The sequence below is a fragment of the Schistocerca cancellata genome, chromosome 2, assembly GCF_023864275.1.
Source record: "Schistocerca cancellata isolate TAMUIC-IGC-003103 chromosome 2, iqSchCanc2.1, whole genome shotgun sequence".
NCBI classification, from domain to species: Eukaryota; Metazoa; Arthropoda; class Insecta; order Orthoptera; family Acrididae; genus Schistocerca; species Schistocerca cancellata.
Window position 1 is genome coordinate 399,441,462 of NC_064627.1, and position 13,903 is coordinate 399,455,364.

Sequence of the window (13,903 nt, forward strand, 5' to 3'; positions counted from 1 at the left end):
GATGTCGATGGGGATGAGATGATGATGATGATGATGATGATGAAGACAACACAACACCCAGTCCCTGAGTGGAGAAAATCTCCGATCCAGCCTCGAATCTAACCCGGGCGTCTTGGCATGACAGTCCGTCGCACTGACCACTCAGGTATCGGGCCGGACATCTGTAGGTAACGCACGGATTGCGCATATGGAAACGCAGTGTTCTCAAAGGACAGGAACCTGTGACTGAATCGCTGTTCAGTAAACAATTTTCGCTTTTCTCAAATGTTCATCGACATTCATTATGCAACTGGGATCATTATAAACCAACGCTACAAACTGGTTCCTCAAATATTTACATTTACTTGCCTAATGGGGCTTAATATCCATCACATCCTTCATATAAGCAAGGTCTGGGTTTCTTTCATGTACAACTACTGTATTTTGCCCGGTCACTATCAATGGACCACCCTGTATATTTCGTCTTGCTTTCAGCTGTTAAAATTTACGGCATTAAGGCATTTTCAAGCATCTACAAAACATAGTACATCGTAATGAGAACAATTAACAATGGGATTAAACGTAGGTAGCACCAGTTTTGTAGTTGTCTGACGCTCCTATACCGTACTTACACGATTTTTACATATAGGCAGATATATTAAAGTAATATGAATATTTGCACATCGAAGAACAACTAGTCAGCGGTATTAGTCAATATTCCATTTTATGTGCTGCGATTTTGAGTGAACTGTATGTATCGTACAACGACAAGTGTGTACTTACAGTGCATTAGGGTAAATGGCCAAAACAGGCGAGAAAATTTCTATTTCTGCCGTTTGTGCACTGAGTACGTATTGTGGTTGTTCTTTTAAGGCACTAAGAAATTCTAACAGCTGAAAGCAAAATGAAATCAGTCGTTACTGAAATAGTTTTTGAACCAAAAAAATGTTCTGGAAAGTGGCGGTATGCAATGAGTTGTGCATTTTACTGTGTGTTTAATGACTGAATCTACTGTACACCGAGCCGGCCAGGTTGACCGAGCGGTTCTAGGCGCTACAGTCTGGAACCGCGCGACCGCTACGGTCGCAGGTTCGAATCCTGCCTCGGGCATGGATGTGTGTGATGTCCTTAGGTTAGTTAGGTTTAAGTAGTTCTAAGTTCTAGGGGACTGATGACTTCAGAAGTTAAGTCCCATAGTGCACAGAGCCATTTGAGCCATTTTACTGTACACCGAAATATAGAAGCAAATATATTTTCAAAAGTAATCGAATAATGGAATCGCTGTCTCGGACTGCTTATACAACACTAGGAGTGACATGTATGCTGATATTCGGAACGAGACAAAAGCATAGAGTCGACATGCATTCGCTTAGAAGAATTGAATGCCTAGTCAGTCAAGACGCTGAGTCAGTGAGAGAACGTACGTCAGGAACTGTCAGTGGTGTAACGTCATATGAGGTAGCAAAACAGGTGCCGGATTTTTTTTCTTTTCTGCCCTAGCGTGTTTCGGCTACACGAAGAGTGAAGGCCGCAACAGTGGCTCGCAGGCTTCCGATTCTCTTTGTTTCGGAACTATCTGTGTTATGCAAGGCGAGCGTGTGGATGAGCTTCCTGCAGATGTTCTGCACCGGAGGTGGGGCGGGTGTTCACATCTCGTTGCGCCTGTATAAAAGAGCGCGCTGGCCGCCGCCTCCATAGTCGCCGCCGGCAGGCAGCGAGACAACGCCCGCAACTTCGCCATGGACGCCGCCGACTCATTCGCTCTGCTGCTGCTGCTTGCCTTCGCTGCCGTACTTCCTTCATCGGCACTCAATCTGCGTAAGTAGCCACGCCCACATACTGCGGCACACACAAACATCTCTGCTTTCTCAGCACTAGGCCCAGACTGGTGTCGTCCGGAACCACGTAGTCCACACTTTCAAAACCAAAAGAACGAAGCAAGGTTAATGGCTGGCATCTTTCCTCTTGGACAGCATTGTTGCCAGGGACAGAACTTCTGTTCAGGCATAGCTGTCGATAAGAATCGCTGTTGGTGTTTTAGTGTTCAGCCAGAATACATGCATATCGCACAATTTTCTATCCCGTCCAAGTGTCTTCATATCAGCTTTACTAAAACCTACATCAACTTCAACCTGTTTAGTGTAGACAACCCTTAGTCTCCCTCTGTAATTTCTATCCCAAAGTCCTCTCTGTTACCAAATGATGATTCCATTAAGCTCCATGATGTCTTGTATCAACCCGCCTTTCCTTTGTTCAAGGCGTATCGTATATTTATTTTCTCACGAGCTCGATTCAATATCTCCGCATTATTTACCTCGACTACTCATTTAGTCTTCAGAATTCTTCTGTAACATGCCATTTAAAAAGCTTTCTCTTATTGTCTGAATAGTTTTTCGCCCATGTTTCACTTCAGCACAAGGCTACAAGTACTTTCAGAAAAACTTCATAACGATTAAATTGATTATAGTAAATTTCTCTTACATGGTTTTTTGTGCTATTTCTGAAGGAAATATGCGGTGTAATTGGCAGAAACACCACGACATTCAGCTGAATTACTTTAGTCATTTTTAAGGGTTTCGTACCTCGACTAGTAGAAACAGAACCCTTATAGGATCACTTTATTGTCTCTTCATCCGTCTGTTTGTCTGATTGACTGTTAAGAACCGTTTTTCTCAGGAAACGGTAGATGTATAAGCTTGAAATCTATGTTACATATTTAAGTGTATGGTCCCTTCTCGAAGTGATAAATTCAAGCTTCTACATCAATTAAATCAGTGGATACGGTCATTTATCTCACGTATTTTATCACTCTCAACATAGGTCATCAAAAGCTACAGAGTGCTTCTCATTGATGTAGAACCATGAATTTTTGTAATAAGTCAGCTTTTACAGTACAAGTAAGTCAAAAAATCGGAAAATTGTTCATTTGTAATTATATCACCAGAAAAAGTATTTTGTGTCATTTTTTATCCATCTGTCTGCCTGTGTGTCCGCCTGTTAAGATCCCTTTTCTCAGGAACGGTTAGGTATATAAAGTTCGAATTTATGTCACATACTAAGGTGTACGGTCCCTTGACGGTGTAAACAATGTAAGCTTCTAAGTCAATGCAATCTAAAGGTACGGCCATTTATGTCACACATTCTGATATCTTGCCGCTACCGGTATTGATAACAGGGATAAATCAACGCAATTTCCGATTCCCGGGATGTATTGAGTATCTATAAACACAATAAAGTTTTTACGGAGTCCCCGGTGCCCGAATCCTGCTCTCACGTATCCGGATATTTTTTTGATTTTTACTCAGTGCACTTTCGACTCCACCTCTTGCCAAGCAAATAAAAAATAAAACCAAAAAGCCAATTTAAAGACCGCAGTGCTTTACTGAGCATAGTCGTATTGGGGGTGGTATGCCTGTGCCACCCTCTACCTTTGAACTGACTTAGCTAATTACAAGGGAACTTACCATTTAGCGTGAACTTCGAACTATGGCGCATTAATAAATTTTTCGCATTACCAAAATGTTGTCATACGGGAAAGAAAGGACAAGTGAGGAGAGGAAGCCTGGATCGAACTGGGGATAGAATCACAGACATTTAGGAGTGTAGTGTGCCAGTTACCTTCTGTGCGACTGGGCCGCACTCCATCTAATCCTATCTGGTGTCAAGCTATTAGTCTATACTTACAGATTAGCGTAAAGTAGATTACATTAGATGTTGCTCCTCCAGAATCTTTTTCACACAGTCCAGTTTACACATTCCTTCTTCTGGTAAGACAATATCTCAGATTTCTTCTGTTTTTATATTTCATTCACACATTTCGTTGCTCTAAGTTAATTCGTAACACCTTTAGCGTCAACTGCCAACTGCATCTGTACCTGCACCGTTCTCTTCTTCTCCCTGGAACGAAACGCTCTTTTTTCTCTCCTGTTCTCATCGAACTTTTATATTTGTAAATTATATTAAGCTCAGTGTTAGCTCGCGTGCAAATTGATTCGGCCAACTGTGTCACGCCTTCCCCCGCATCAGGCATCGTGGGACGGCAGTACTGGCGTTGCTGAGCAGTCTGGTGACTGTTAATGTCGTCTTGCAAAAGCTGACTCCAATCATCACCTTCAAGTAGCACTTAGTTTTTCTCTTGCGGGTATTTGTTCTCCTTTCTGGTTTTCCTACCGTGGATAAATCTTGGTCACTGTCGACAATCGAACCACCGTCCTACATGTGTTGTGCAAACATGCTGATCGCTCGGTGAAGGAAGCGGTCATTTTTTTTAGTTAGGATGATATAATTACTGTGTCTGGTATTTTTTACTATTATTCTTTGTTATCAAGGAATTCTCTTTGATAAACGTCTTATCCGTCTACCGAACAGCTTTTCTTGACCTATCGCACTACGAACAAAACAGTGACTATCAATTGCGAACCCCAACTTGGTTGTCCTTCACCATTTCTAACTTTTCTTCGTTGCTCGTCGTTGTAACACGAACAACAGAGACAAATTCTTTCTGACTTCTCAAAACTATCTTCTCTCCGTTCGCATTTAAAAGCAGTTATCTCTATTTAAGCCTTGCAAATATTGTAAACTCTTGGTTTGTCGATGTACGTCATCCGTATTTTTCTCGGAAATTCAGTTATCTTATTGTGGTTTGCGTCGTCGGTGACAATATTCAGCGATGACAACCTATCACAATAATGTTGTTGATATATCCGGTTTTCTGACCCCCAACCGACTAGCCTCGAGTACATATTCAATATTTATTTCTATTTTCGTAGAAATAAACTATAAGTCATTAGTTTTTAGACTAAACTTAGCCTCCTGCGGCCCTTCTCTCTCCATCCCCATTTCTTCCCGCTAACTGCCGTCTCCTCCAACTCCGCTCTCTGTCCATCTCTTCGTTCGTGCCCTTCACTCTGCCGTCTGATACCTCTACCTGCCCTCTCTGTCCACCTCCTGCTCCCCTATCTCTCTGGACATCTGCACCTCCCCGCCCCCTCTGCCGATCTGCTCATTCGCCCTCTGTCTTTCACATCCTCCCCCTCCCTCTAACTGCATCCCCTCCTACCCCATCAATCTCCTCCTCACCCTCTGTCTCCTCCTCCCATCACTATCTCTCTCCTCTCCATATTTTAGTGCATTTCCTCAATGTGCATCGCTGTCTGTATATCTCTTGCTCCACCCTCTCTCTGTCCATGTCCTCCTAATGCCTCTCTGTCCATCTCCTCCTCCCCCTGTTCTCTTTGTCCCTTCCTCTGTCCATCTCCTCTTTCCCCCTCTCTCTGGCCTCCTTTTCCCTTCCTCTGTACATCTCCTCCTCCTTCCTCTCTGTGTCCACATTCTCCTGCCCCCTCTCTCAGTCGGTCTCCTCCTCCATCCTCTCCCTGTCCTTCTCTTTTGCCTTCCTCTGTCTATCTCCTCCTGCACCCTCTGCCTGGCCTTGTCTTTTGCCTTCCTCAGTCCATCTCCTCCTCCTGCCCCCTCTCAGTCAGTCTCCTCTTCCACCCTCTCACTGTCCTTCTACACTTCCCTTCCTCAGTCCATCTCCTCCTTCCCTCTCTTCCTGGCCTTCTCCTTTGCCTTTCCTTTGTCCATCTTCTCGCCCTCCCCTCTCTCTGTCCATATCCTCCTGCTTCCTTTCTCTGTCCATTTCCCCTTCCCCTCTGTCTGCCGATCTCCTCCCCTCCCAAATCTGTGTCCATTTCCTATTTGCACATATCTCTTTGTACATCTCTTCCTCCTGCCCCCCCCCCCTTTATTCCTTCTCCATGTTGTCACTCCGAACACAATAAGAGGTTATTGATTTTTATCTCACAGTACAGTGTTACAGCATATTTTTCCAGATAGTAAGTAATGTGTGTACCAGTTTTGATATAATGGATCCACGGCTTTAGGATACGTTTTATATCCGCGCCTTTGTCTGCTTACAGACATGTCACATATCTTTCACATCTATCATATTTGACCTGTATCTCTAGGGAACTGCGCCCTGCAATTTCATTTACCGCAGCTCAATGTTTATTACGTCATATGTCCTGAATTGTTGTTGTTGTGGTCTTCAGTCCTGAGACTGGTTTGATGCAGCTCTCCATGCTACTCTATCCTGTGCAAGCTTCTTCATCTCCCAGTACCTACTGCAACCTACATCCTTCTGAATCTGCTTAGTGTATTCGTCTCTTGGTCTCCCCCTATGATTTTTACCCTCCACGCTGCCCTCCAATACTAAATTGGTGATCCCTTGATGCCTCAGAACATGTCCTACCAACCGATCCCTTCTTCTGGTCAAGTTGTGCCACAAACTTCTCTTCTCCCCAATCCTATTCAATACTTCCTCATTAGTTACGTGATCTACCCATCTAATCTTCAGCATTCTTCTGTAGCACCACATTTCAAAAGCTTCTATTCTCTTCTTGTCCAAACTATTTACCGTCCATGTTTCACTTCCATACATGGCTACACTCCATACAAATACTTTCAGAAATGACTTCCTGACACTTAAATCTATACTCGATGTTAACAAATTTCTCTTCTTCAGAAACGCTTTCCTTGCCATTGCCAGTCTACATTTTATAACCTCTCTACTTCGACCATCATCAGTTATTTTGCTAGCCAAATAGCAAAACTCCTTTACTACTTTAAGTGTCTCATTTTCTAATCTAATTCCCTCAGCATCACCCGACTTAATTCGACTACATTCCATTATCCTCGTTTTGCTTTTGTTGATTTTCATCTTATATCCTCCCTTCAAGACACCATCCATTCCGTTCAACTGCTCTTCCAAGTCCTTTGCTGTCTCTGACAGAATTACAATGTCATCAGCGAACCTCAAAGTTTTTATTTCTTCTCCATGGATTTTAATACCTACTTCAAATTTTTCTTTTGTTTCCTTTACTGCTTGCTCAATATACAGATTGAATAACATCGGGGAGAGGCTACAACCCTGTCTTACTCCCTTCCCAACCACTTCTTCCCTTTCATGTCCCTCGACTCTTATAACTGCCATCTGGTTTCTGTACAAATTGTATATAGCCTTTCGCTCCCTGTATTTTACCCCTGCCACCTTTAGAATTTGAAATAGAGTATTCCAGTCAACATTGTCAAAAGCTTTCTCTAAGTCTACAAATGCTAGAAACGTAGGTTTGCCTTTCCTTAATCTTTCTTCTAAGATTAGTCGTAAGGTCAGTATGGCCTCACGTGTTCCAGTATTTCTACGGAATCCAAACTGATCTTCCCCGAGGTTGGTTTCTACTAGTTTTTCCATTCGTCTGTAAAGAATTCGTGTTAGTACTTTGCAGCTGTGGCTTATTAAGCTGATTGTCCGGTAATTTTCACATCTGTCAACACCTGCTTTCTTTGGGATTGCAATTATTATATTCTTCTTGAAGTCTGAGGGTATTTCGCCTGTTTCATACATCTTGCTCACCAGATGGTAGAGTTTTGTCAGGACTGGCTCCCCCAAGGCCATCAGTAGTTCCAATGGAATGTTGTCTACTCCGGGGGCCTTGTTTCGACTCAGGTCTTTCAGTGCTCTGTCAAACTCTTCACGCAGGATCGTATCTCTGGTTCTTTCAGTTTATCCAGGTCCCATCTCCTTAAATTCCCACCTTTTTGCAGTTTCTTCAGTTTTAATCTACAGGTCATAACCAATAGATTGTGGTCAGAGTCCACATCTGCTCCTGGAAATGTCTTACAATTTAAAACCTGGTTCCTAAATCTCTGTTTTACCATTATATAATCTATCTGATACCTTTTAGTATCTCCAGGGTTCTTCCATGTATACAACCTTCTATCATGATTCTTAAACCAAGTGTTGGCTATGATTAAGTTGTGCTCTGTGCAAAATTCTACCAGGCGGCTTCCTCTTTCATTTCTTAGCCCCAATCCATATTCACCTACTACGTTTCCTTCTCTCCCTTTTCCTACACTCGAATTCCAGTCACCCATGACAATAAATTTCCGTCTCCCTTCACTATCTGAATAATAACTTTTATTTCATCATACATTTCTTCAATTTCTTCATCATCTGCAGAGCTAGTTGGCATATAAACTTGTACTACTGTAGTAGGTGTGGGCTTCGTATCTATCTTGGCCACAATAATGCGTTCACTATGCTGTTTGTAGTAGCTTACCCGCGTTCCTATTTTACTATTCATTATTAAACCTACTCCTGCATTACCCCTATTTGACTTTGTGCTTATGACCCTGTAGTCACCTGACCAGAAGTCTTGTTCCTCCTGCCACCGAACTTCACTAATTCCCACTATATCTAACTTTAACCTATCCATTTCCCTTTTTAAATTTTCTAACCTACCTGCCCGATTAAGGGATCTGACATTCCACGCTCCGATCCGTAGAATGCCAGTTTTCTTTCTCCTGATAACGACATCCTCTTGAGTAGTCCCCTCTCGGAGATCCGAATGGGGGACTATTTTACCTCCGGAATATTTTACCCAAGAGGACGCCATCATCATTTAATCATACAGTAAAGCTGCATGCCCTCGGGAAAAATTACGGCCGTAGTTTCCCCTTGCTTTCAGCCGTCCGCAGTACCAGCACAGCAAGGCCGTTTTGGTTATTGTTACAAGGCCAGATCAGTCAATCATCCAGACTGTTGCCCTTGCAACTACTGAAAAGGCTGCTGCCCCTCTTCAGGAACCACACGTTTGTCTGGCCTCTCAACAGATATCCCTCCGTTGTGGTTGTACCTACGGTACGGCTATCTGTATCGCTGAGGCACGCAAGCCTCCCCACCAACGGCAAGGTCCATGGTTCATGGGGAGGATGTCCTGAATTATGTGGCATAAATTGCACTATTTTGGAGGTAGATGCTGTGGTATATGCCAATACTGTCTGAAAAGTGTGTGGGGTATTAGCTAGTTCTACAGAAATAACAAATTAAAACGTCGTGCGTGATATGGCAGCTTCACTGCACGAACAGCGGAAATGTAGCAAACGAGTAACATTTTCGTTTTATAGTTTTGTGGGCACTGTTAGCGAGTAAAATTTTCGTAAAGGTTTGAAATTGTGTGTAAAGTTTGTAGCAAGTCAGTAAGTACTCTCATTCTCAAATAATGCATGAATGAAGTTTGGAATTTCTGTTTCACCCTCACTGCCACGCCCTTGATAGGTAGGTAGTTCTTACCCCCTCCTCCCTCCCCTCCTCCCCCCAGAGATTCTTTCCAGACGTTAACTGATATGTGTAGCGAGTCTGGTTGAAATCGGTCCCTTGGTTACGAGATATGGAACATACATATATGTGTATGTAAGTCAATTTTTATAGTATGTATGGGTACATGTATTCTAAATGTGGACATCTTAAATGTGCTTCTGATATGTCTGAACGTGGATATTATTGGAATAAGAGGCAAACGGAACCGAGAGAACTTGAGTGTAGTGCCATCGATATCAAACGCCGTATGTGTAAGAATTAAATGGTTCAAATGGCTCTGAGCACTATGAGACTTAACTTCTGAGGTCATCAGTCCCCTAGAACGTAGAACTACTTAAATTTAACTAACCTAAGGACATCACACACATCCATGCCCGAGGCAGGTTTCGAACCTGCGACCGTAGCGGTCGCGCGGTTCCAGACTGTAGCGCCTAGAACCGCTTGGCCACTCCGGCCGGCTGTCAGAATTAATTCAGGTTGTTCGTTGCGCTGAGAACAGTATTCGGGTATCTCATTCGCTCAGTAACCTTGAAACTTATTTTAAACTCGATTTCCTTTGTTTTCACTATTCCATGCACGTATAGCTTTAGAGACGGGAACTTCACTAACAAAAAAAACTGTATCGTTGCAGCCAGCTACATAAAGCCGTGCTCCAAGAATGACCCGAACCTCAACGACTGCGCCTTCAAGCATGCACAAGAGGCCATCCCGAGCATCCTCAAAGGTGAGTACTGGACGTCGTCCTCTCAGTCTGTAGCGTGCCATACCATGTCGTGCTGTAAATCGTTGCGTGTATTAAGAAGTTTGTTCCACGTGAAGCTTATTGATTTTTGGCATAAGATGATTTCATTCTTTCTGTGCAACGCGGGGCCTTGAAGGTTGTTTCTGAAGCTAAGCTAATCCGTGATTAAAATACTGAAACATTAGGCGACCGGCTTCTCTGTGAGATTTTCTCAACAAATAAAATGATGATGTCCTTCATCTTTCAAAGTCTTGTGGTAATGCTTATATCTCTGCGCACTTGTTACAAGAAAATATCCACAATTACTCGTTTCCCGTAATGTCAACATTGGATACCAGTTAGTAGATTTTTTAATTGTGCTGTTTTCAATTGTTGACTTGGCACACATTGTGTACCTACAACTGATGAAGTTCGCTACACTGGATTTCTTCAAGGGAATAAATTAGAAATTCCCACAACAGATTTTTTAAGGTGACCAAAGAAGCAGAGGACATGTGAAGCAAGTCTCGTAGCTTTGAGGCAGTGGAAGCGAGTGGCAGTCTTGCATTCAGCGGTCTCAGACATAAGCGATCTCAGGCATGAATTTCTCGCAGTGGAAGTAGATAAACAGACTGAAAGCCGCTACTCAGTACCCGCCGTAGCTCAAATAAAGAATCAGGACAGTTAACGAATGGCATACACGTTTAATATACTGCAGTTTCACACAGTTATTTATTTGTTCACAACCCATTTTTCGTCTTCTGTTCGTTGTTAAAACTCGACGCAAGGAGTGATCTCTAACCTACACTGTAGATTTCACTTTATTCACAAACAACCTATCGTATTTTAGTGGTACGAAATACACGTACATTCATTATTTTAGCTCATCATACCTCACTGATTTCAAGTATAACTTAGTAATCAATATCAGTAAAACTACTTTCTCAGAAACATACTTCGTCCTTTCAAGCAGAGTACGTTGAGAAGTTTTGATTTTCGACCAGCCAGATTGCAGCCTCAGTTCTGACTCGACCTAGCGCTGCCTCGGCAGCTTTCTGATATTCCCGTTGGCCTGCAGGGGACCGCAAGTACAACGTGCCGGACCTGAACCCACTCAAGGTGAGTGAGATCAAGGTGCGCCGCACCGACGGGAGCCCCGGCTTCGGCATCACCTTCAACGATCTCAGCGTCTTCGGCATCAACGAGGTGGTCATCAAGGAGACCAAGTGAGTATTCGTTACACGTGTTTCCACAGAGCAGTCCCGGGCAAATTATTTCCTTGTGTCCATTCATTATGCAGTCGAAAAGAGTGTCCTTCACAAATTTGGTCCACAACTGCATAGACGTAATAATCACATGCAGGCTATAAGTTGAGTGGCAGGATGCATGGCTTAAGGTATTTGCAATATTACGTAGTCGAGCGCACTTACCTATACATCTTGGTATCGATTAAATATAGAAATGAGAGGTTTGTACACTACATTATCCGTCCGTACAATCCTCGGAAGGGCCAGCGCTACCGACCGACCGGCAGGTCATCCTCAACCGACAGGCGTCACTGGATGCGGACATTAAGATCCAGTACACAGCTTTCCCGGCCGTTGTCGGTTTTCGTGACCGGAGCCGCTACGGCGGTAACCCATCCAAATGCTAGCAAAGCCTGACGGCATGTAATGTCCCCACAGAAAATACCCTCTACCACGCACCAGTTAATCATTGCCAATCAAACCATCCACATTCATTCACTTTGGAAAAGTATCTGATCTGATTTTCTCGTAACATATGCGGCGACAGCTCGACGACGCCAAAGTATTTTCTAGTGCGTTTATTCTTTGAAATAACAGAGATGCATATATGTATTCTCCATGGTTGTTAGAGTGGTAACTAGGACAGCTTCTGTAGTATCTGTTGAGGGATTGACGTGTTTCTGAGAGATACATATTTTGCTTTTCTTCTCGCTAAAGCGAGCCAATTAACATTTGTGCCGCTAGCGGTTTGTTTGAAGAGAAAGAGACTGTAAACGGAAAATAATTAAGACGTGGAATCACCGGAGATCTGGACATGTAATGGAGATGGATTGAATACACAATTTCCTTCATAAATAAGGTTTGTGACTTTTTTGTTCAGGAGTGAATGAACGAATGAGTTTTTTTCTGAATCATTTGATGATCACGTTGGCCCTGTAATTAGTGGGGAAGTTTCAGCTGTGTCGAAGAGAGCCTGCAATCACTGAGTCTGTGTAAAATCGTCCAAAAAGGCTTCGTACACATCTGGAATTCGCAATCTTTCGTAAAAGGAACAAATTGTCCACACGATTGATTCTCCCGACTGAATGCAGAGCTTAACAGTAATAATAAATGTAAAGATGTCTTACAGCAAGCCAGCCGCTGAATACCAAGACGAAGGACTCCACCAAAGATTCTATTTGGCTGATTTCACGTAATGAAATATTATATTAAAAACTGTACATAGATAAAGGAGAGAGAGAGAGAGCGAATGAAAATAGAGAAAATACTAATAATCCTCCATTAGTCTAACTTTTCGCCTGTCTTATCACGGATCAGCCGACAAAAGGGGAGGCCCTTACTTTACTGTATAGATTTATGTGTGAAGGTGAAGAGATCTTAAAGGCAACAGATACACGTCTATACAGACAAGACATTACACAAAATTAGCGGCTAGCTGCATTCATCATCTATTCTTACATGAAGAGACGTAAACTTAATATCCTTAACATTTAAAACAAAATGTTAAAATGCCGACAGTGACAGGACTCGAACCTGCAATCTTCGGATCAGATGGCAAATTATTACAAGCTGGTAAATGGCGTATTATTTTTCCGCTGTGGAAGGCCAAACAAAGTCCGTTGGTGTGTTTGTATACCTGAGGCGCAAATAGAGAAACTCGTATGGTTCACCCATTTAACCTGGGGACATTTCGGTGCGACAAAATGTGCAGACAAGATAAGTGTGTACTGTTATTTTCCCAACATAAAGCGCAGAGTGCATGAGGTCTTGAAGAAATGCATAATCTGTCAAAAAACAAAGCCGGATTCAAAAGGGAGTAAGCACCCATTATGCTCTATATTAGTCCAAGAACCAAAAGAATTAATTTCGTGCGATCTGTGTGGACCGTTACCTACTTCAAGAGGTGGTGTTAGATATGTGTTGGCATTTCTCGATGTGTATACGAAATACGTAAAGCTATACCCGATAAAGGCGGCTACAGCCAAAGTAATTGTATTAAGATTGACAAGGGATTATCTTCCACATGTTGGTATACCTAAGGTGATCATAACAGACAATGCTAAGATATTCACGGGACTCCGATGGAAACAGGCTTTGTCTCAAGTCGGTGTGAAACACATACTAACATCATTTTACCACCCACAAGGCAATTTGGTTGAGAGAATTTTTAGAGAGTTCAATCGATTTATGAGGACCTATTGCCATAATAAGCAGACTGCGTGGGCAAATTACACTCCTGGAAATTGAAATAAGAACACCGTGAATTCATTGTCCCAGGAAGGGGAAACTTTATTGACACATTCCTGGGGTCAGATACATCACATGATCACACTGACAGAACCACAGGCACATAGACACAGGCAACAGAACATGCACAATGTCGGCACTAGTACAGTGTATATCCACCTTTCGCAGCAATGCAGGCTGCTATTCTCCCATGGAGACGATCGTAGAGATGCTGGATGTAGTCCTGTGGAACGGCTTGCCATGCCATTTCCACCTGGCGCCTCAGTTGGACCAGCGTTCGTGCTGGACGTGCAGACCGCGTGAGACGACGCTTCATCCAGTCCCAAACATGCTCAATGGGGGACAGATCCGGAGATCTTGCTGGCCAGGGTAGTTGACTTACACCTTCTAGAGCACATTGAGTGGCACGGGATACATGCGGACGTGCATTGTCCTGTTGGAACAGCAAGTTCCCTTGCCGGTCTAGGAATGGTAGAACGATGGGTTCGATGACGGTTTGGATGTACCGTGCACTGTTCAGTGTCCCCTCGACGATCACCAGTGGTGTAC

The 13,903-nt window shown here is 43.2% G+C and overlaps 1 protein-coding gene across 1 annotated transcript in view; it reads left to right on the forward strand.

Moving 5' to 3' along the window:
• Positions 1–1,648: 1,648 nt before the first annotated feature.
• Positions 1,649–13,903, forward strand: part of LOC126161830 (protein takeout-like) — a 42,182-nt gene continuing 29,927 nt past the window's right edge. The window contains exons 1-3 of the mRNA XM_049917933.1: positions 1,649–1,797; positions 9,771–9,863; positions 10,939–11,086. Of these exons, the coding sequence (XP_049773890.1) occupies positions 1,719–1,797; positions 9,771–9,863; positions 10,939–11,086 (320 nt within the window). The 5' untranslated portion in view covers positions 1,649–1,718. The remainder of the gene's footprint in view (positions 1,798–9,770; positions 9,864–10,938; positions 11,087–13,903) is intronic.